This window comes from Argopecten irradians, chromosome 12, assembly GCF_041381155.1.
Source record: "Argopecten irradians isolate NY chromosome 12, Ai_NY, whole genome shotgun sequence".
In the NCBI taxonomy this organism is placed as follows: Eukaryota; Metazoa; Mollusca; class Bivalvia; order Pectinida; family Pectinidae; genus Argopecten; species Argopecten irradians.
The window spans coordinates 26,757,743-26,784,771 of NC_091145.1; the positions used below are offsets into that span (position 1 = coordinate 26,757,743).

The 27,029-nt window shown below is 35.3% G+C and overlaps 1 protein-coding gene across 2 annotated transcripts in view; it reads left to right on the forward strand.

Annotated features, from left to right (window-relative positions):
* The first annotated feature begins 7,100 nt into the window (after window positions 1–7,100).
* LOC138336702 (potassium voltage-gated channel protein Shal-like) overlaps window positions 7,101–27,029 on the forward strand; it is a 70,419-nt gene continuing 50,490 nt past the window's right edge. For both annotated transcript variants that reach the window (XM_069286255.1, XM_069286254.1), the window contains exon 1: window positions 7,101–9,024. In XM_069286255.1, the coding sequence (XP_069142356.1) occupies window positions 7,919–9,024 (1,106 nt within the window). In that variant the 5' untranslated portion in view covers window positions 7,101–7,918. The remainder of the gene's footprint in view (window positions 9,025–27,029) is intronic.

Sequence of the window (27,029 nt, forward strand, 5' to 3'; positions counted from 1 at the left end):
ATCTATCAATGTATAAAATTACATTACACTCTATCTATCAATGTATAAAATTACACTACACTCTATCTATCAATGTATAAAATTACATTACACTCTATCTATCAATGTATAAAATTACACTACACTCTATCTATAAATGTATAAAATTACACCACACTCTATCTATCAATGTATAAAATTTTCTACACTCTATCTATTAATGTATAAAATTACACTACACTCTATCTATCAATGTATAAAATTACACTACACTCTATCTATCAATGTATAAAATTACACTACACTCTATCCATCAATGTATAAAATTACACTACACTCTATCTATCAATGTATAAAATTACACTACACTCTATCTATCAATGTATAAAAATTACACTACACCTCTATCTATCAATGTATAAAATTACACTACACTCTATCTATCAATGTATAAAATTACACTACACTCTATCTATCAATGTATAAAATTACACTACACTCTATCTATCAATGTATAAAATTACACTACACTCTATCTATCAATGTATAAAATTACACTACACTCTATCTATCAATGTATAAAATTACACTACACTCTATCTATCAATGTATAAAATTACACTACACTCTATCAATGTATAAAATTACACTACACTCTATCTATCAATGTATAAAATTACACTACACTCTATCTATCAATGTATAAAATTACACTACACTCTATCAATGTATAAAATTACACTACACTCTATCTATCAATGTATAAAATTACACTACACTCTATCTATCAATGTATAAAATTACACTACACTCTATCAATGTATAAAATTACACTACACTCTATCTATCAATGTATAAAATTACACTACACTCTATCTATCAATGTATAAAATTACACTACACTCTATCAATGTATAAAATTACACTACACTCTATCTATCAATGTATAAAATTACACTACACTCTATCTATCAATGTATAAAATTACACTACACTCTATCTATCAATGTATAAAATTACACTTACACTCTATCTATCAATGTATAAAATTACACACACTCTATCTATCAATGTATAAAATTACACTACACTCTATCTATCAATGTATAAAATTACACTACACTCTATCTATCAATGTATAAAATTACACTACACTCTATCTATCAATGTATAAAATTACACTACACTCTATCTATCAATGTATAAAATTACACTACACTCTATCTATCAATGTATAAAATTACACTACACTCTATCTATCAATGTAAAAATTCACACTACACTCTATCTATCAATGTATAAAATTACACTACACTCTATCTATCAATGTATAAAATTACACTACACTCTATCTATCAATGTATAAAATTACATACACTCTATCTATCAATGTATAAAATTACACTACACTCTATCTATCAATGTATAAAATTACACTACACTACTATCTATCAATCAATGTATAAAATTACATTACACTCTATCTATCAATGTATAAAATTACACTACACTCTATCTATAAATGTATAAAATTACACCACACTCTATCTATCAATGTATAAAATTACACTACACTCTATCTATCAATGTATAAAAATTACACTACACTCTATCTATCAATGTATAAAATTACACTACACTCTATCTATCAATGTATAAAATTACACTACACTCTATCTATCAATGTATAAAATTACACTACACTCTATCTATCAATGTATAAAATTACACTACACTCTATCTATCAATGTATAAAATTACACTACACTCTATCTATCAATGTATAAAATTACACTACACTCTATCTATCAATGTATAAAATTACACTACACTCTATCTATCAATGTATAAAATTACACTACACTCTATCTATCAATGTATAAAATTACACTACACTCTATCTATCAATGTATAAAATTACACTACACTCTATCTATCAATGTATAAAATTACACTACACTCTATCTATCAATGTATAAAATTACACTACACTCTATCTATCAATGTATAAAATTACACTACACTCTATCTATCAATGTATAAAATTACACTACACATATCTATCAATGTATAAAATTACACTACACTCTATCTATCAATGTATAAAATTACACTACACTCTATCTATCAATGTATAAAATTACACTACACTCTATCTATCAATGTATAAAATTACACTACACTCTATCTATCAATGTATAAAATTACACTACACTCTATCTATCAATGTATAAAATTACACTACACTCATCTATCAATGTATAAAATTACACTACACTCTATCTATCAATGTATAAAATTACACTACACACTCTATCAATGTATAAAATTACACTACACTCTATCTATCAATGTATAAAATTACACTACACTCTATCTATCAATGTATAAAATTACACTACACTCTATCTATCAATGTATAAAATTACACTACACTCTATCTATCAATGTATAAAATTACACTACACTCTATCTATCAATGTATAAAATTACACTACACTCTATCTATCAATGTATAAAATTACACTACACTCTATCTATCAATGTATAAAATTACACTACACTCTATCTATCAATGTATAAAATTACACTACACTCTATCTATCAATGTATAAAATTACACTACACTCTATCTATCAATGTATAAAATTACACTACACTCTATCTATCAATGTATAAAATTACACTACACTCTATCTATCAATGTATAAAATTACACTACACTCTATCTATCAATGTATAAAATTACACCACACTCTATCTATCAATGTATAAAATTACACTACACTCTATCTATCAATGTATAAAATTACACTACACTCTATCTATCAATGTATAAAATTACACTACACTCTATCTATCAATGTATAAAATTACACTACACTCTATCTATCAATGTATAAAATTACACTACACTCTATCTATCAATGTATAAAATTACACTACACTCTATCTATCAATGTATAAAATTACACTACACTCTATCTATCAATGTATAAAATTACACTACACTCTATCTATCAATGTATAAAATTACACTACACTCTATCTATCAATGTATAAAATTACACTACACTCTATCTATCAATGTATAAAATTACACTACACTCTATCTATCAATGTATAAAATTACACTACACTCTATCAATGTATAAAATTACACTACACTCTATCTATCAATGTATAAAATTACACTACACTCTATCTATCAATGTATAAAATTACACTACACTCTATCTATCAATGTATAAAATTACACTACACTCTATCTATCAATGTATAAAATTACACTACACTCTATCTATCAATGTATAAAATTACACTACACTCTATCTATCAATGTATAAAATTACACTACACTCTATCTATCAATGTATAAAATTACACTACACTCTATCTATCAATGTATAAAATTACACTACACTCTATCTATCAATGTATAAAATTACACTACACTCTATCTATCAATGTATAAAAATTACACTACACTCTATCTATCAATGTATAAAATTACACTACACTCTATCTATCAATGTATACAAATTATATAAAATTACACTACACTCTATCTATCAATGTATAAAATTACACTACACTCTATCTATCAATGTATAAAATTACACTACACTCTATCTATCAATGTATAAAATTACACTACACTCTATCTATCAATGTATAAAATTACACTACACTCTATCTATCAATGTATAAAATTACACTACACTCTATCTATCAATGTATAAAAATTACACTACACTCTATCTATCAATGTATAAAATTACACTACACTCTATCTATCAATGTATAAAATTACACTACACTCTATCTATCAATGTATAAAATTACACTACACTCTATCTATCAATGTATAAAATTACACTACACTCTATCTATCAATGTATAAAATTACACTACACTCTATCTATCAATGTATAAAATTACACTACACTCTATCAATGTATAAAATTACACTACACTCTATCTATCAATGTATAAAATTACACTACACTCTATCTATCAATGTATAAAATTACACTACACTCTATCTATCAATGTATAAAATTACACTACACTCTATCTATCAATGTATAAAATTACACTACATACACTCTATCTATCAATGTATAAAATTACACTACACTCTATCTATCAATGTATAAAAATTACACTACACTCTATCTATCAATGTATAAAATTACACTACACTCTATCTATCAATGTATAAAATTACACTACACTCTATCTATCAATGTATAAAATTACACTACACTCTATCTATCAATGTATAAAATTACACTACACTCTATCAATGTATAAAATTACACTACACTCTATCTATCAATGTATAAAATTACACTACACTCTATCTATCAATGTATAAAATTACACTACACTCTATCTATCAATGTATAAAATTACACTACACTCTATCTATCAATGTATAAAATTACACTACACTCTATCTATCAAGTATAAAATTACTCTACACTCTATCTATCAATGTATAAAATTACACTACACTCTATCTATCAATGTATAAAATTACACCACACTCTATCTATCAATGTATAAAATTACACTACACTCTATCTATCAATGTATAAAATTACACTACACTCTATCTATCAATGTATAAAATTACACTACACTCTATCTATCAATGTATAAAATTACACTACACTCTATCTATTAATATATAAAAATTACACTCACTCTATCTATCAATGTATAAAATTACACTACACTCTATCTATCAATGTATAAAATTACACTACACTCTATCTATCAATGTATAAAATTACACTACACTCTATCTATCAATGTATAAAATTACACTACACTCTATCTATCAATGTATAAAATTACACTACACTCTATCTATCAATGTATAAAATTACACTACACTCTATCTATCAATGTATAAAATTACACTACACTATCTATCAATGTATAAAATTACACTACACCTACTCTATCAATGTATAAAATTACACTACACTCTATCTATCAATGTATAAAATTACACTACACTCTATCAATGTATAAAATTACACTACACTCTATCTACACTCTATCTATCAATGTATAAAATTACACTACACTCTATCTATCAATGTATAAAATTACACTACACTCTATCTATCAATGTATAAAATTACACTACACTCTATCTATCAATGTATAAAATTACACTACACTCTATCTATCAATGTATAAAATTACACTACACTCTATCTATCAATGTATAAAATTACACTACACTCTATCAATGTATAAAATTACACTACACTCTATCAATGTATAAAATTACACTACACTCTATCTATCAATGTATAAAATTACACTACACTCTATCAATGTATAAAATTACACTACACTCTATCAATGTATAAAATTACACTACACTCTATCTATGTATAAAATTACACTACACTCTATCTATCAATGTATAAAATTACACCACACTCTATCTATCAATGTATAAAATTACACTACACTCTATCTATCAATGTATAAAATTACACTACACTCTATCTATCAATGTATAAAATTACACTACAATATATAATCAACACTTTCACATGATTTATAATCATTATTAAGTGTATGGAGCGTTAAAAAAAGGGAAAAAATTATCATTTCTTCAAATGGGACACTAAACTAATGACCATTCTTAAAATATGTATCATGAAAATCAATAAATTGTCATCTTTTGTTAAATTTTCATCCTTTTTTGTTTTGTTTCTTTGATATGTCATGATCATTTTGATATACTTGAAACTCTGCCTGTTACGAATGCGTCAGCTTAAATTATTATCACTATATAACTGACACTGACTCTCCTTCTATCAATGTATAATTGATAGTGAACATCCTACCATTAATGTATAATTGCTAGTGGCCGTCTTTTTTGACTGTATAATTGACAGTTACCCTCCTATCAATGAAATGTGACATATCTAACTACTGTCAATGTATAATTGCCATTGACCGTCTTTTTTGACTGTATAATTGACAGTTACCGTCCTACTATTAATAAAATGTGACATATCTAACTTCTATCAATATATAATTGCGGTTACCGTCCTTTTTCAATGTTTAATTGACAGTGACCGTCCTTTATAAACGTATAATTGACAGTTACCGTCCTACTATCAATGTATACTTGAAAGTTACCGTCCCTTTTAATGTATAATTGACAGTTACCTTCCTTTATCAATGTGTACTTGACAGTTACCGCCCTACTATCAATGTACATGTGATAGTGCCTTACTACTATCAATGAATAATTGACAGCTACCGCGCTATATCAATGTGTACTTGACAGTTACCGTCCTACTATCACTGTACATGTGATAGTGTCTTACTACTATCAATGTATAATTGACAGCTACCGCGCTATATCAATGTGTACTTGACAGTTACCGTCCTACTATCATTGTACATGTGATAGTGTCTTGCTACTATCAAGGAATAATTGACAGTGACCGTCCTTTATCAATGTATAATTGACAGCTACCGCCCTATATCAATGTGTACTTGACAGTTACCGTCCTACTATCATTGCACATGTGATAGTGTCTTGCTACTATCAATGTATAATTGACAGTTACAGTCCTTTATCAATGTGTACTTGGCAGCTACCGTCCCTTTATCAATGTAATCTTGACAGTTATTTCCTTTATCAACGTATAATTGACAGTTACAGTCCTTTATCAATATATAATTGACAGTTACAGTCCTTTATCGATGTATAATTGACAGTTACAGTCCTTTATCAATGTATAATTGACAGTTACCGTCCTACTATCATTGTACATGTGATAGTGTTTGTCTATACTATCAATGTAAATGTATGACTGACAGTGATACATACTCTCTGTCTGTATATGGCGCCTCCGTCGTATGAAAGTTGTATGCAGTATATGCTTACAAGTGATAAGATTCACCTTGTAATCTTAGTGATCGTGACCGTCCTTGTATTTAGTAATACCTTTACATCCGTAGGCCCTTTGTGCCTTTTGTAATATTGATCAGTACATGAAAATGTTGCTTGGCTCAGGAACAATATATAATAGGGAAAATCAATCCCAGCGTTGCTGCTGCGGTGAAATAAAAACATTGCCTTCGCTAACGTGCTGCTATACGGAGGGTTGTTAGCGAAACTTGGGTCGCTACCTTAGTAGTATTTGTACACATTTCCCGGCAAAAGATGTGTTGAAATAGAGGAAAGTAACTGTTACTCCTCGTTGAATTTTGAATGAGGGAAACTAATTATGTCTCGCTCAATCCCGCCTCTTGCCGGGCTTTGAACACGGCGCTGGATATCGATCGTACGTTCTATACGCCTCACTCTCCACATACGATGTTTTAATGAGAAACAGCGACAACCGGCAAAGCGCCGTTTCTCAGCGCCTGTATTTCTCCGACAGCGGCAGGCTCGCAATGGATACTAGATACGAACACATGCGGTTAGCCTAGATCAACAGAGGGGTGGTCCTCAAAACTACGACAGCATGCAAGCAAGTTCTTGAAGTCGAAATTCATGTGATTTTACCAATTCCTGGGAGATATGTTTTGAATTGTGGTGCATTCGACTGGTGTAATGGCCACGGGGTAAACACGGAATGGCTCTAGAGGGTTCAGTGAATACATTAGTGAACACTCACAGCTGGGAACGGTCCTGTACACGGGGAGAATGACAATAGTAACACTCGGTCAAGGTATGGTTCGAAAACATTATATTGTTTTTGGTCATTTAGACGTCAAGCTTTTCTAAACAATGTCTGTGCTATAATTCAAATTATCTTTGAAACATTTAAAACGGCGTGTTTTCTTCATTTATTCTACCCTTTTCGCCTTATATCGTTCACCTTAAATATTCAAAATTGTATTCCTTCAGAATTTTGATTTTATCACGTCATCAAAGACGAACGTCATGGCTTCAGTTGCCGCCTGGTTGCCATTTGCCAGGGCGTCGGCCATAGGATGGGTGCCTGTGGCACAGAATCCCCTCCCCCAGCCGGTGGTGCGAGCGGAGAACAGGAGGGGGGACGAAAAACTAACACTAAACATCAGTGGAAGAAAGTTCGAAACCTGGCGAACGACTGTAGAAAAATACCCAGATACCTTACTGGGCTCTAATGAAAAGGAATTTTTCTTTGACGATGACTCAAAGGATTACTTTTTCGATCGGGATCCGGAATTTTTTCGACACATACTTAACTACTACAGAACAGGGAAACTACATTATCCTAAACATGAATGCATATCTGCCTACGATGAGGAACTTGCTTTCTTCGGAATCATGCCGGACCTCATCGGAGACTGTTGTTACGAAGATTATAGGGATAGGCGACGGGAAAATACGGAAAGACTTTTAGATGATCAAAATTCGGAAAATGCGGACTCGGATCCTGCGACAAACCTCAGGGAGAGGCTATGGAGGGCTTTTGAGAACCCCCATGTTGGAACTGCAGCTTTGGTATTTTACTATGTCACCGGCTTTTTTATTGCTGTTTCGGTTATGGCCAACGTGGTTGAAACCATACCATGTGGCCAGAAACCCGGGACGGATGAAAGCCCTTCGTGTGGAGAACGTTTTGAAATCGCTTTTTTCTGCTTGGATACTGCTTGTGTGATTATTTTTACGGCCGAGTATCTACTTCGACTTTACGCTGCACCTGACCGCTGCAAATTTATGCGCAGCGTAATGAGTGTAATAGATGTTGTTGCTATTCTTCCTTACTATATCGGACTTGTAATCACAGACAACGATGATGTCAGTGGCGCATTTGTGACACTTCGAGTATTCCGAGTCTTCAGGATCTTTAAATTCTCTCGCCATTCACAGGGATTGCGAATTCTTGGATACACTTTGAAAAGTTGTGCAAGCGAATTAGGCTTTTTGCTTTTTTCGCTAACAATGGCTATAATTATATTTGCAACAGTGATGTTTTACGCGGAAAAGAATGTGCCCGTCACCCGGTTTACCAGTATCCCCGAGGCATTTTGGTACACAATCGTTACCATGACAACGCTAGGGTGAGTATATAGTCAATATATATACCTATATATTTATTTGCTACAGCCTATTCGTATAACATACTGTACATTTACCTGTGTATACGCCTGTGCTGATATTGGGCTAATATTGGTAATTTGGTGGCGTTTTTCAATTTCATAAGGTGACACCATTTTTGTGTACATTATTACCATCCGGCATTTTCCCTGATTACTATACAACCTCATGGTGCGCTTTATATGTTGATGGCATCGTCGGATGCACCAGCGCTTCTAAGTCGTTTATCCATAAGAAACTGGATTACATATAAAACTGCAGTCACAAAGTTTTGTGGAGCTCTTTACTGAATAACTAATCCTAAAATACACGTACGCAAATTGTTAGCCGGACTTCATTCGTTCGATCTCTGATAAAAGGAATCGTCTGCTAAGAGCAGGAAGGACTTTTTCTGACATTACAATCGTAAAATAAACAAGCTATTTATAGTACGCCATTCTGATCGATTTCGGCCTGTGTAGTGTCACGTAAGGAGTTTTTGTTAAATGTCTGCTAAACATGTTGTCGTCGTGGAATGTTATAAACACACCGATGTTGCTAGTTAAAATGAGATAAAATGTGTATCCATGGTAACGCTTGATGAAATTTATTCTAATGGACTTATAAGCTTTTATTGTAATACATGTATCTACAGCACCGTTGTGTCGTGACGTCACTGTGACATCATGCGAAACGGTCACAGAGTCACAATGGCGTCAGAAATATATCTTATCATACATGTATGCGTGTCACGAGATTCGAAAAGGTTATGTACCGCATTATACTAGTAATACTGTATATCTACATCATATATATACAGCGGTCGATAGCATGGCTCATCGACACACGTACATATCAGATCTAAAGATTTACATACTTGGGCCCGCCATTCCCATAATGGTCAAATGGTCAATATACACTCGATTTGCATTAACAATAGATTTTAACGGTGTAGTCAAAGTATTGTACTTAGACAAATGTAACAGTGATGTACTGGCTGACCGCGATTTTGTTCAACAAAGCCCCAGTGACGCGATGTACAGGTTGTTCTACAGCGTCTTCAGATCGTACCAACCAGGTGGCTCGGTAACCTTCAGACCACGTGAGCACGTGCGTACGTAATGGCATATAGGAAAGAAAGCGTGCAACTCGATGCATGTGCATACAGTGTAAATTATATATTCTAGAATATCGTGGCTTATCTAATTATCGATGATTACTTCTCAGTAAGGGACATGGTATAAATCAATTTTAGTTGCAGTTTCCATTAGAAACTAACATGTAATTTCAATTGACATGTTGTTGCCATGGTTACCTTGGTGAACGTTATGAGAACAAGTGTGTGTGGTATTCTGATTGGTACTAAGAAATATTACTGGCATGTATTATGATGGGTGTAGTATCATAGCCACGTGTATTGGGGGAGGAAGGGGAGGGGTGGGGGAGTATGAGAAGGGGTGGGGGAGGGGGATGAAGGCAGCATCGACACCATCGTCATACATTAGGACCAGAGTACAATGGATGCCAGGCATTGTCGACATATATGTTTGGTGTATAGCCACGACCAAAGTGACTTGTTTTGTACATGGCAGTTCATCACCAGCTTTACACTACAAACACAAACCAAGATCAGAACACAAAAATTACTTGTTCAAACATAGACAAAAATCATTTGTACAAACAAAGATCACTATCACTTATAAAAACACTGACCAAAATCACTTGTACATAGAGAAAAAAAATCACTAGTTGTACAAACACAGACCAAAACTACTTGTACATACAGACAAAAATCACTTGTACAAACACAGACCAAAATCACTTGTACGTACAGACCAAAATCACTTGTACAAACATAGATAAAAATCACTTGTACAAACACAGACCAAAATCACTTGTACATACAGACCAAGATCACTTGTACAAACACAGACCAAAATCACTTGTACAAACACAGGCAAAAATCACTTGTACAAACACAGACAAAAATTACTTGTACAAACACAGACCAAAATCACTTGTACAAACACAGACCAAAATCACTTATACAAACACCGACTAAGATTACTTGTACAAACACAGATAAAAATCACTTGTACAAACACAAACCAAAATCATTTGTACAAACACAGACCAAAATCACTTGTACAAACACCGACTAAAATCACTTTGACAAACACAGACCAAAATCACTTATACAAACACCGACTAAGATTACTTGTACAAACACAGATAAAAATCACTTGTACAAACACAGACCAAAATCATTTGTACAAACACAGACCAAATCACTTGTACAAACACAGACCAAAATCACTTGTACAAGAACACAAACCAAAATCAGCCAGAAAATAGATAGTTCGTGCGACTCTCATTTAAGTTTATTTGAACATCTTGTTATACATAGTGCTGGAAATGGAACGATGTCAATATAAACCAAATGACGTCACATTGCCAATACGTTTTACATTCCATTTCTTAATCACATTTCGATTAAAACCTACAATGTGAAATCATATTTGTTCACAATGGCAACCTCATGCATGTCATTACCCAAATATTACAAGTGTAAGTGGATAATGGTTTGGTTTTGTATTCATATATTATATGGGAGTAAATCACCAAAATTTTGATATTTCATTATGTAGATATTCTTAAATGATATGCCCAATTTGATTTCATTTCATATAGCATTTACTGCTGATGTTAAGACAGTCTAAAGCGTTTTGGTGACCCTGCTTTATCAAACGTCAGTATGGGAACTTCAAATTAACCGGTGTCATGTGTGTTCATCAGATTAATTTCCAATACTTTTTTACTGCATAATTTTACTTAAAGACCTACGTGGTCAAAATGTTCATCGCGATCTACCTGATTCCGAATGTTAAACCCATGCAGTTGTCATATGGTTTGTCAATGGTTTTTCTCCTAAATTAAAGTAAACCTGGGGCGTCATTAAGTGACAAAAAAGCCAATGTTTCAACGGTTACCATCTACTATACTATGACTTTATTTTGTGGTATTTGGATGTCTTTATGCTCATACTATTCATTTTATATATAGTAGTATCCCCGCATTCACAATATCCTATTTGACTATCAGACCTCGCTTTTACCATTTCATGATCGACAGTCGGGCTTACGTAATATGTTAGTCCATGTTGTCCATAGATTCGTTCATACAGTCGGCATCAGTCTTGGTTTTGGTACTGTAACCTATAAATATCGATTTGACCTGATGATTAACATGACGATTGCCATCGATTTTGGCACACCTGTACATGTGTACCTGTGTATTATTCATACATATATGCATAAATCTATATTAGGTCTGTTTGTTCTTGTCGATGAATTTACACTATGTACTGATGCAGTCGACACAGACATTGTTCTATTTTTAGCACGCTGACCTTATATTGATTTGACCTTATTTGATAATATTGCAGATGCCGACGAGTTCTGTCCATCTGCACCAAATGTATGCCTGTATAAAATATTATTTATCGGTCAAAGAAGTAATATCAACCGCTGAATACTAGATAACCCTGAATCCTAACATATATGTGTATTAGGATACGAATATATTAAAGAACTATAAGCGTGCAGCAAGGAAGTAATTCCAACAATTTGTAGAACTTTCGAGTCGATCTACCCCTTTAAGACGAAAACAAAACAAACACAATTTACTGTTCACTGGCATATATTTATATTTGTGCTCAGATGCCATTAAAAAGAAGTATGGAAAACAACTCCGGATATAAATGTACAATTTGTATATGGAGAAAAATTACAGTGCATAGAGTATCTTCTTTGGTGTCAACAGAGAGTCTGGGAAATATTGTAAGACTCTTTCATATGTGGATACGAAGGATAGGGATATTCTACCCGAGGGTCACAAAATGTAGTAAAACCCGAGGCTTGTCAAGGGTTTTGCAACATTTTGTGATCCCTCGGGTAGAATATCCCTATCCTTCATATCCACTTATGAAAGAGTATTTTTCTTTCATACCTCGACGTTTTATTGCAATTTTACAACTATAATATGCCGCCATTTTGAAATAAATTCGAAGAAATCCACGACTAAAATCAATTTCTCATACATGAAAAATTAAGTGATATTTTCAATCGAAATTCCGTTGTTTGCATCTTTTATAGTAAAACCAGTCAATTTGTGATAAAAATATTTTTTTCCAAGGAAATAGAATTTTTGTTGACGCCGTGACGTCAAAAGGTTTTATTGCATGGGTAGCCATGCAATACAGCCTCAGGCGACGTGAGCGTATTGCCCTAGACCAGCCAGTATTACACCCGTAGGTATGGAAGAAAATATCATTCACAAATATGTGTCTCATATCCCTAAACACAAATATCTAACTACAACGGAGATTTATTTCTAACCCTTTCTTGTTAGCTTATATATAAATGCTTTTATATCAAGACTCATTGCATGTCAATAAGAAAGAGTATTTAAAGTGTTCACTTCCCGTGCCTTGACGAGAAAACAAATCGAGGCTAATTTCATGAAACGTCCCATGAGATTAACAGGTCTAAATGCTTATGATTTCAAACTACAAATACTGATATTCTGGATCCAGTGTAATGAACATTCCTTAAATTTAAGAATTTACTTAATTAACAATTCTCCATTGCATAGGAAAGTAATACAGAAGTCCAGGACAAATCTGTAATGCTTTACTATGGAGAATTTTAAACTAAGGAATTCCTTAAGTAATGTTCGTGAAAATGAGTCCTGAGCTATGTTGAAATAAAAACGTGTCTCAAATAATCACGCCATTCTCAAATCCTGATGGTACACCATTGTTCTTATTGAAGCACTAATGGTCTCTGACCGCCATAGCCAACGGAAAATGTAGTTCTAGGTTACAATACACTAGAGGTAAGCGGAAAACATATTACATGGGCGAGGTCACATGATAACAGGCGGAAAATCTACTGAAAACTGGCCAGGCTCAGCTATATAACTCCTTACCTCGGTTATAATCGCATGTAGGAAAATCCCTTTCCCAAATGTAATCTATTCATCCTTTTTTACTTCATAGATATGTTTGAAATATATTTTAGCATCAGCTAATACACGAACGTTAATAAGATTTTAGAAAAAACAAAATCAGAAAGTCACAAAAAGAACCACCCAGACTCTTTCACAGTAACCATTTTCCCGGATTAGTCTTTTTATTTGGTTCGGTTTTCACATTGTTTAATGTTGCGCCTGCTATTTTGTGTTTTTGGAGACTCCCCACCCCGACCCCCGTCACCTGTACTCCCCACGTGCACCCCGCCCCAAATAATTGCTCCCCATCCCCGTCAACTGTACTCCCAATCCGAAAATATTACTCCGATGACCGTCACCTGTATCCCCAACCCCCGTAAAAATTACTCCCCGATGCCTGTCACCTGCTCCCCCCCCCAACAAGAATTGCTCTCGACCCCCGTCACCTGTACTCCCTATCCCCAGGAATTGCTCCCAACTCCTGACAGCTGCCCCCCCCCCTCCCCTCACACAAGAATTGCTCCCCGACCTTCGTCACATGTACTCCCCACTCCCATCTCCCATGAATTGCTCCCCGACCCCCGTCAGCTGGTCTTCCCATCCCCCCCCCCCCCCGATATGAATGGCTCCTAGACCCGCCACCTGTACTCCCCACCCTAAAGAATTGCTCCCTAAACTCAGTCACCTGTACTCTCGTAATTGCTCCCCTATCTCCGTCAACTGTACTCCTAACCCCAACGAATTACTCCGATGACCGTCACCTGTATTCCAAAACCTCCACAAAAAATCCTCCCCGATGCCCGTCACCTGCCCCCTCCGACCAACAAGAATTGCCCGACCCCCGTCATATGTACTCCCCAACCCAAGGAATTGCAACTCAACCCCCGTCAACTGGTCTTCTCATCCCTCCTGTCATAAGAATTGCTCCCCGACCCCCGTCAGCTGTACTCCCGACCCCAAGGAATTGCTCCTCGACCCCCGTCACCTGTACTGCCCACCATCAAGAATTACACCCCGACCCCCGTCACCTGTACTGCCATCCCCAAAGACTTACTCCCCGATCCCCGATGCCTGTACTCCCCATCCCCGAGAATTGCTCCCCGACCCCGTCACCTACACTCCCAACCCCAAGGAATTGCTCCCCGACCCCCGTCACCTGTACTGCCCACCATCAAGAATTACACCCCGACCCCCGTCACCTGTACTGCCATCCCTCAAGACTTACTCTCCGATCCCCGTCACCTGTACTGCCCACCCTCAAGAATTGCTCCCCGATTCCCGTCACCTGTACTCCCCATCCCCAAGAATTGCTCCCCGATCCCTTTCACCTGTACTGCCCACCCTCAAGAATTGCTCCCCGATCCCCGCCAACTGTACTCCCCATCCCCAAGAATTGCTCCCCGATCCCCGTCATATGTACTCCCCATTCCCAAGAATTGCTCCCCGATCCCCGTCACCTGTACTCTCCATCCCCAAGAATTGCTCCCCGATCCCTTTCACCTGTACTCTCCATCCCCAAGAATTGCTCCCCGATCCCCGCCAACTGTACTCCCCATCCCCAAGAATTGCCTCCCGATCCCCGTCACCTGTACTCCCACCCCAGAAATTGCTCCCCGATCCCCGCCAACTGTACTCCCCATCCCCAAGAATTGCTCCCCGATCCCTTTCACCTGTACTCTCCATCCCCAAGAATTGCTCCCCGATCCCCGCCAACTGTACTCCCCATCCCGAAGAATTGCCTCCCGATCCCCGTCACCTGTACTCCCACCCCAGAAATTGCTCCCCGATCCCCGTCACCTGTACTCTCCATCCCCAAGAATTGCTCCCCGATCCCCGTCACCTGTACTCCCCATTCCCAAGAATTGCTCCCCGATCCCCGTCACCTGTATTCCCCATCCCCAGGAATTGCTCACCGATCCCCGTCACCGGTACTCGCCATCCCCAAGAATTGTTCCCAGACACCCGTCACATGTACCCCCACCCCCAGGAATTGCTCCCCGATCCCCGTAACATGTACTCCCCATCCCCAATAATTGCTCTCTGATCCCCGTCACCTGTACTCCCCATCCCCAAGAATTGCTCCCCGATCCCTTTCACCTGTACTCTCCATCCCCAAGAATTGCTCCCCGATCCCCGCCAACTGTACTCCCCATCCCGAAGAATTGCCTCCCGATCCCCGTCACCTGTACTCCCACCCCAGAAATTGCTCCCCGATCCCCGTCACCTGTACTCTCCATCCCCAAGAATTGCTCCCCGATCCCCGTCACCTGTACTCCCCATTCCCAAGAATTGCTCCCCGATCCCCGTCACCTGTATTCCCCATCCCCAGGAATTGCTCACCGATCCCCGTCACCGGTACTCGCCATCCCCAAGAATTGTTCCCAGACACCCGTCACATGTACCCCCACCCCCAGGAATTGCTCCCCGATCCCCGTAACATGTACTCCCCATCCCCAATAATTGCTCTCTGATCCCCGTCACCTGTACTCCTCACCCCCAAGAATTGCTCCCCGATCTCCGCCACCTGCACCCCCACCCCTTACCATTTACCTGTATATATATGACTAATGTCTTTATTACACTACGGTCGATAATTGTTTAGATATAGCGTTAGTACCCGTGGTAGTTTTACCTGATATTTGCTCAATCTACATCCGGTCCCGTTATAGCGCGTGTCAATGGGCCCGTGTCGTTATCGTCAGGTATTCATGTCATTAATTGATAATTTACCAGCACCATGATCAGGACAAAGTTAATGGAGCATTGATCTGTATAGCGCTTCAGTATGCAGAATGAATACCGGTCTTGTCAACAGATGTACAGGTCTAATACTATTTAGTCTTACTCTAATCCACAAAATTATGGAAAACACCGAAACTCATTAATTACATGTGTACTAAACAACATTTATCAAATTAATGATAGTTACTAATTAATGTATTTTTAAGTAAAATGCCAGTGTTGGTCTTAGATATTGCAAACATAATTGATATGTTGGATGTAAAACAGCGCTGAGCTAGACAAGCTTGACTACCCGATGTATTATCGATTCTATTAACCGGCTGTGCAAGGTTATATGTGGTATTTTTGTTACACGCATTAACTGACTTATTTATTAATTAAGTTACAATGCCTCACAGTATATGGATTAATATTTTACATATAAAACACACGTGTTGAAAAGGTATTCTGTTACACAATTACACATCGAACACTTGCATTGGCTATACAATGAGGTAAACGATGATGACGATGACGATGATGATGATGATTATGATTTATGATGATAAGAGAGGACGATAAAACATTGAAATCTCTGTCACTCACCACACATCAACAATTTTTAAGAATCTTAGATAAACGACGACGACGACGATTATGACGATGATAACGATGGGTAGGGGGGGGGGGGGGTACGATGACGAAGACTTCTATTTCACATATAAATCATAATTTGAAAACTCGCCCTAGCTAGAACCATACATGTAAGTAATAACAATAATGATTGTATGAAGATAATGAGGACGAAGAGAAGGAGGTGGCGATGATGTAGATTTCTAATTCACATATCAAACACACGTTGAAATTATATTATATTATCAATTCAATTACACGTAACACTCTGATGTATCGAGTACACTACTAAACGGCTACGGCGAAGATAATGGGAAAGAGGACGAGGTGAAGAGGGGGGAGGGGTGTTTGGGGGGGGGGGGGGCCGACGATGATGATGTAGATTTCAGAAGTAACTGCACACACGTCATGGAGACACCTATCGAATAACACTACTGTACAATATGCTGTAGAGTACTGAGTCGGTACTACTTGGCAATGTACCTACATGTGTAAATGATTAGGGGACTAGTATAAAAAGTACACAATCACCAGTAGTAACGCCCACACCTAAAGGTACTAGTGTTATTCTTGGGTCTGAGGCTGGCTGTAATACACAGTCCGAACTACACTGTGTAATTGGTTTATCATACACCTTCGGTACTATTTACTCTCTCCCCCACAAAACACACGAAAACGAAGGTCCCAATGCTAGATATACACATCCCTAGATTTCACGTGAGTTACACATCCCTAGATTTCACGTGAGATACACATCCCTAGATTTCACGTGAGTTACACATCCTTGGAATTCACGTGAGAGAAAAACAAATAGTCCAAAACTAAGTTTACACATCCCTAGATTTCACGTGAGAGTAAAACTATGGTCCCAATACTAGATATACACGTCCCTAGATTTCACGTGGAGTAAAACAAAGACCTTACTTTACTGTTTCACTATTTAACTCAATATGGCTTATCCGTCGTACTTTCACACTTTACTTTCTCAGGATTTCCTGTCCTGTCAAACCATGGTACTATAACGCTCTATAAGTACCCCTTATTATATCATATGGAAAAACATCAAAAAACAAATTAAGGAACAAATATGTTTCAAAATGTTCAATATCGCAACCTAAGCTGTTAATATATTGTTTCTCGGTGGTAAAGAAAAGAGAAAAGGAAAGAAAATTAGACCTATGACTTATAAATTACATCTCAAGATTTGGCATTTTATAGTATCGGTACACTGGACTTACTAGTCTAGAACTAAAAGCGTCTCCCAATCACATTATGTTTGAAACATATAACAGTAGATCACAGTATAAATACTAGACAATATATTGCTAAATCACATATAGTATAATAGACCATGTTACATAGTCTAGTGTTATGTGGTATAAGCAATGCTAAATCATATTTGCATCATAAAACCCTTCTAGATGGTATTGTGTACGAAGCGTTGCTCAAAGATGTTCCACTACTGACAGATGGTATTTTTCTCTATCGAAAACAGGAGCAGACAAATAAGTATTTTTCTTTAGTTACAAAAGTTACTTTACACCATTACAACCATTGAAAAGTTTGAGCTTCTAATTTTATTTCAAAGATAAAAACATTAAAAAGAATGTATTGCATCCCGAAAAAATGCATATTTTTAACGAAAACAATCCTTGATCCTTTCATATGCCGTAAACACAGATAAATAGTGTTAAGTAGACTGGCCCTTCGTTGTTGATAAGACTTTCTCAACAGAGTTCTAATACTGGATTACTCCCTAGTTTGAATCTTAGACATCAGACTAGAAGCAAACATAATCAAGCCATTTCAGTGATTTTCAATATTCTAGAGACTGGTGGCCAGTCTAAGTATTGAGAAGTAATGTTACATTAATTGTCAATCAAGTCTCCTTTTAAGCAATTCTAAAATCGTAAAAAGTCCTACGAGGCGATTGTACGATATAGCTTTGTTAAACGCTGTTTCTTGATATAATGCTTTGCTAATTATGTTTTTGCTTATAACTGTAAGTATATGGAGCATTGTTTTGAATACAAAGAATGATAAAGACACGTCTAGATGTTCTGTAGTATTAAACGTTATAAAATCATTTCTGTGGCGTGAAACATTCTGTAGTAATATTTTTGTCACAAATCTTTCTGAAAATCGTGCTTTGCGTTTTTACAGTGTTATCATACTAAAATTTTGGAATAATAATACCTTTGATAACATCTATGCTATTAATAATGTTATTTTAAATGCCATATTGAAAACGATCATGGGGAATTTTTTGAAAAAAAAATATATTTTAGAAATGTTTATCATTTGCAAACTGTATTTTCTTTTTAAGGTGAATATATTTGACTGATCTTCATTGATAATCCGACTCAACATTGTAGTCTCCTTGTATTTTCTGAATTATCCAAATTAACACTTTTTTCACTTATTTATTGTAAACCCGATAGTTGAAATTTGCCTTTAGATCTCTTAAGCTCCCCGCCTGACCATCTTAGTCAGTACTAGTATAAGTTGTAATTCCTTTAGATCATTCGACCATCCTAGTTAACACTTAAGACCATTCAATTATCACCTAAGGGTGTATTAGGTCTTTCCTGACAGAAACATCCATCTCCTTAGTAATGTGGATCAATTCTACTTTATGTAGTATACACTGTAATAAATTCGTCATCTTTGCATTCTTATTAGATATTTTACTGCAACCTATATTATTGTGCACTACCTGTAAAGGTTTTGTTTGTCTCTGCCCGTGTTATTGTAACTCTAAAAATGACTTAAGAGAGTGAAAGAAACACCATTTAAAACGATAATTTGTTACGTTACTCTTTTTCTTGATTATATATGAGCTTGCATTTAATACCGTATACATTAAATATTAAAATGATACGTTAAGAACATTTCATAAAACTAGTGTTGTACTTAAAGATCCTATACCACATTGACCTATATATTACGAACCTAATGATATACGAAGAACGCCATATGATGTTATACAATATACCGGTATTATGTAATGCAAGAACAATAATTTCCATTAATATCCCAATTACTTAACTAATATTATCAGAATATTATATACAAACCAATCAGTGACATATTGTTATACTAAGAAAGTTATATGATACAGTTACTGACATTTCATAAACCTAATGTTATCCATTAAATCATACAATACAAGAATAATGATTTCACAGACATATCGCTTATCTAATATTGTGACAAGACTATTGCATCCTTTACAAGTACACTCCAATCAACATTTCGTTACCCTAGTACTTTACAAATCCCCCATATTGTTCACCGGCTCTCCTATATTAATGAATGTACCTTCGTTAATTACGCCAAGTCACGTGACTAGTCATGTAGACTGGTAGTATAATGAACCGCAATGGAAACTGACAAGGCGAGCGCCACCTGTAGGTCGCCTCAGACATTAATGGATGTGTCAACAACACACATGAAATCAATTGCTAGCGCTTTGGCACCCATTGTGGTATATTCTGTTTTCAATGCCTCTGTGTCGGTCGCCTATACTCGCCATTGTAATTTCCTGCATATCTTGAGTCAGTAGCCGGAGATGATAGCGTGACCGATTCAATATCCTATACTGAATCTACTATTACTGCAGGGTCTATTTTGTAGGTTCGGAATATATGCTTGTGCAAATATATATATATATATATATGCGTTTTTATTAAAGTCAATAAGAAAGGTGAGTGGCCCCGAATATGAACTTCACGGTTGTTGACCCTGGCCAAAAAAGTCAGATGTAGTTTTCATTAATGGTACAGGAATGCATCAGCTTTGTATACAATGGCTGAACGGGAATGGCGTATGTAGCCTACATTAGTAAATTGTACAAATGTAAAGCTGTTATACACAGACATGTGTGTGTTCATCCAATTTGTAAAACAGGGGACACAGAGTGCAGAAAAAAACATTACAAAGAGTCGAAAGCCATTCGCTCGAGCAATACATGTATGTTTGGTTGCACCAAGCATCCATAGACGCATTTAAAAGAGTCAAAGGAAAAAAATAAGTGCCAACATAGTATCACGAATGATTCCCCTCTTCTGATATGACTTGGTCCGATATTTGGACCTTGCCCCGAAGATATATTGACATCCAGTCATCCTAGGAAGGATGTCAAACCTCTGACATTCTTCACATCTCACCCTAACCCTACATGTAGTGTCCGTTCGGTCGGCGTGCCTGATCCATCTCCATTGTTCCTTTATGCGCAGATGGAATTGGTGTCACTTCCCTCTCTTTTGATTATGCCAGCACTAGAAAATAATCTTTGTATGAATATCTGGAGAAGTCTCTGTAGAGATCATCGGAACACAATGGTCTGACACACGCTTGGACTTCCTCCAGTCGGCTGTCCTGTATAGGCTTCTTTGAGCACTTTTCTTGTAAATCTTGTTCTGTTCCTTTCTTGAGTCTTGATGTACAAATCAAGTCTTTTAATACCTCGATCTAAATTTAAAGATCATGAAATAATTTGTGTCTGAAATTTAAGGACGGCACATTTGACCATTGTAATTACAGTGTTGGAAACAATTGTTTTATTTTCTTAAGATATTATCACCAAATTTTGTAGAAATTCAGAGATACAACAGATACAATATAGCTATACATTTAATTAAGCTGCCCTAATTTCGTCTTATGTGTCATTGATGCTATAATTTTATATGTTTTTAAGAGAAGTGACAACCAAATGCAAACAGGTGGATGAAAACATCACAATCGTGACGAGATGGCTCTCAAAGCCAAATTATTCAATGTATTCCAGACGACAAATTATGTAATATTCAAAGAAAAAAATAAGCCCTTCTTGTTCTTTTAAAATAATGTTCCAGGCAACTGTAAAAGACATTTTAAATATTAATGATATTAATAGAAACCGCATGTATATTGTCATGGAAAGAAATACAATAGAAACTTGGCGCAGGTGTATTGTAAACATGTCCATTTTTCATATCCTATATATATCACCACCACAGGAGAGAATGAGAGAGAGAGAGAGAGAGAGAAGGGGGGGGGGGGGGGAGTGTTGGCACGCGTTGCCAGACTTGCGTAGATTGCAAAATGTTTTAATGTTTATTGCAAACAATGCATTATTAATTGCCTTCTCAATTATGTGTTTTTCTCTAATTGATTTACCCCATTTTAATGCATGTACCGCCTTTTCTTTTTGCAGAACCCATAATTAAAGCAAGAAAACTTCAAATATAATCTGTTTCGAGTAGTTAAGTAGTTCATCTACCACCAATAAGTAGTTTTAGACCTTGGTTTTAGTCACCTACCAACTATAAATAGTTTTAGTCCTTGGTTTTAGTCACCTACCACAAATAAATAGTTTTAGACCTTGGTTTTAGTCACCTACCAACTATAAATAGTTTAAGTCCTTGGTTTTAGTCACCTACCACCAATAAATAGTTTTAGACCTTGGTTTTAGTCACCTACCACCAATAAATAGTTTTAGACCTTGGTTTTAGTCACCTACCAACAATAAATAGTTTTAGTCCTTGGTTTTAGTCACCTACCACCAATAAATAGTTTAAGATCTTGGTTTCAGTCACCTACATGTAGTACCACCAATAAATAGTTTGAGACATTGGTTTTAGTCACCTACCAACTATAAATAGTTTTAGTCCTTGGTTTTAGTCACCTACCACCAATAAATAGTTTTAGACCTTGGTTTTAGTCACCTACCATCAATAAATAGTTTTAGACCTTGGTTTTAGTCACCTACCACCAATAAATAGTTTTAGATCTTGGTTTTAGTCACCTACCAACAATAAATAGTTTTAGTCCTTGGTTTTAGTCACCTACCACCAATAAATAGTTTAAGATCTTGGTTTCAGGTCACCTACCACAATAAATAGTTTTAGACATTGGTTTTAGTCACCTACCAACAATAAAATTTTAGTCCTTGGTTTTAGTTGGTTTTAGTCACTACCACCAAAATTTTTAGTGTTTTAGTCACCTACCACAATAAATATTTAGTTTTAGTCTTGGTTTTTAGTCACCTACCACCAATAAATAGTTTGTTAAAGTTTAGTCTGGTTTTAGTCCTACCACCAATAAAATTTTAACTTTTTGCACCACCAATAAATAGTTTTAGTCCTTGGTTTTAGTCACCTACCACACCAATAAATAGTTTTAGTCCTTGGTTTTAGTCACCTACCACCATATAAATAGTTTTAGCTTGGTTTTAGTACCGTTAGTACTACCACCAATAAATAGTTTTAGCCTTGGTTTTAGTCACCTACCAACAATAAATAGTTTTAGTCCTTGGTTTTAGTCACCTACCACCAATAAATAGTTTTAGTCCTTGGTTTTAGTCACCTACCACCAATAAATAGTTTTAGACCTTGGTTTTAGTCACCTACCAACAATAAATAGTTTTAGTCCTTGGTTTTAGTCACCTACCACCAATAAATAGTTTTAGATCTTGGTTTTAGTCACCTACCACCAATAAATAGTTTTAGTCCTTGGTTTTAGTCACCTAGACTGTTTAGTCACCACCACATAAATAGTTTGAGATCTTGGTTTTAGTCACCTACCAACAATAAATATTAGATTTAGTAGTTTTAGTCACCTACCACCAATAAATAGTTTTTGACATTGGTTTTTAGTCACCTACCAACTATAAACAGTTTTAGTCCTTGGTTTTAGTCACCTACCAACTATAAATAGTTTTAGACATTTGTTTTAGTCACCTATAAACTATAAATAGTTTAATCAATGGTTTTAGTAACATACCACCAATAAATAGTTTTAGTCCTTGGTTTTAGTCACATACTACCAATAAATAGTTTTAGACATTGGTTTTAGTCACATACCAACAATAAATAGTTTTAGTCCTTGGTTTTAGTCACCTACCAACTATAAATAGTTTAGTCAATGGTTTTAGTCACTACCACCAATAAATATTTTAGTCGATGGTTTTAGTCACCTACCAACAATAAATAGTTTTAGTCCTTGGTTTTAGTCGCCTACCACCAATAAATATTTTAGTCGATGGTTTTAGTCACCTACCACCAATAAATAGTTTTAGTCAATGGTTTTAGTCACCTACCACCAATAAATAGTTTAGTCAATGGTTTTAGTCACCTACCAACTATAAATAGTTTTAGACCTTGGTTTTAGTCACCTACCACCAATAAATAGTTTTAGACCTTGGTTTTAGTCACCTACCAACAATAAATAGTTTTAGTCCTTGGTTTTAGTCACCTACCACCAATAAATAGTTTGAGACCTTGGTTTTAGTCACCTACCAACTATAAATAGTTTTAGTCCTTGGTTTTAGTCACCTACCACGAATAAATAGTTTTAGACATTGGTTTTAGTCACCTACCAACAATAAATAGTTTTAGTCCTTGGTTTTAGTCACCTACCAACTATAAATAGTTTTAGTCCTTGGTTTTAGTCACCTACCATCAATAAATAGTTTGAGATCTTGGTTTTAGTGACCTACCACCAATAATAGTTGTAGATCTTGGTTTTAGTCACCTACCAACAATAAATAGTTTTAGTCCTTGGTTTTAGTCACCTACCAACTATAAATAGTTTTAGTCCTTTGTTTTTGTCACCTACCACCAATAAATAGTTTTAGACCTTGGTTTCAGTCACCTAACAACAATAAATAGTTTTAGTCCTTGGTTTTAGTCAACTACCAACAAAACAGTAAATTTACTCTTTGGTTTTAGTCGGCTTCTACGATAGATAATTCTAGTGCTTGGGTTTAGTCGCTTACCAACAATAAATAGTTTTAGTCTTTTGTTTTAGTCGCCTGTCGCTATTGATAAATATAGTCTTTGATTTTAGGCGCCTCCTGTTATAAATGCGTATGTCCATGACTCAATTGCCTATTCTGCTCTATAATTAATTTAACTCTGGGTTTTTGTCGCCTACAGCTATGAATACTTTTAGCCCTCGATCTTAGTTACCTTTAGCTATTAATGTCTTTGGCTTAAGTAGCGTACCTATGTAAATACAACAAGAACTTAGCACTCTTAGAGAGACCAAACAAATCATATCGGGGTCAAAAAGTAATACCATCGGCTGTATCTCAGATAATACAGCCTCTTTACAAACCTATTTACCTGACGTAGTACATATGTGTCAAAGAAGTAATTCCAACAGTTCATCAAATATTTTATTGGTATAAAAAGTGTACCACAGACTTAATGAAATACTGTATTACATGAAAAGTTAACATTTTCGTTGCTTAAATAATTGCTGTGAATTTTATATTATTGTCACTATTACACGATCGGCTCGATGTCATAACTCCCAACCACAAAAGAAAGTACACACGAATATTTTATGTTGTACAGTAATAATTCAATGTTGCTTGTTACGAGCATTTTCATTGGCTTAAACATTTCCTTTATTAGCCCATAAAGGAAAAAATGATGTCGCCGTTTGTAACGTTGCTTCAGATTGGCTGAGATGACGGCGTAATGATTTCATAGATAAAAGAGTCCCAACATGAATTTTGAATATTGAAGAGATTATCTTAAGTAAATTGAATTAGAAGGATTAATTTGAATAGATTTTTTATTTTATGCAGATATAACACAAAATTCTGAATGTACTCTCATCATAATTTAGAGTATACTCAGATTTTTGTGTTATATCTCCATAACATAAAAAATCTATTCAAGTTAATCCTTAAATAACTTTTGTTGTGAACTACAGCACAGAGACTTTTCCTTTGAAACTCCCGGACCAATTCATGTAACTGAATTCTAGCTTTCCTGTAGTCTGTTTCCTTGGTAGTTATAGATTGGTTTGCTTGGTTTTGAATATCACCAGATCTGGTATGTTTGTGCTGGTGAAAGATCAATTTGTTTGGTGGGTGATGGTACATCCCTTCTCCTGTAGCTGGTTACGTCGGTATCAGAACATCTGTTTGTCTAAGGAATTTTTCACACATGGTTAAACAAAATGCAATCTATCTATATATATATACCAGATATGTTATTGTGGTGGTTGTGTTATCAAAGCCACAACATTATTAGATATAGAATATGATAATATAATACTTGTTTGTGCTACATTCAGTAAATTGTCAAATAATCTGGTTATGGCCATTCTCAGTGATTTATGTGGACACATTATATCCACACACTTTATATACCACACATATAATATATACTACCACCACACATTTATATCTACCACACATTTATATCCAACTTATCATTTATAACCACCACATTTATATCCACCACACATTTATATCACCACACTACATTTATATCACCACACATTTATATCCACACATTATACTACCAACATTTATATCTACCACACATTATATCCCACACAACCACACATTTATATCCACACCACCACACATTTATATCTTACACCACACATTTATATCTACCACACATTTATACACCAACATTTATATCCCCAACATTTATATCCACCACACATTTATATCACCAACATTATCCACCAACATTTACCACTATCACAACATTTATATCACCAACATTATCCACCACACATTTATATCACCATACATTTATATCACCACACATTTATACACCACACATTTATACCTACCACACATTTTATATCCACCACACATTTTATATCACCAACA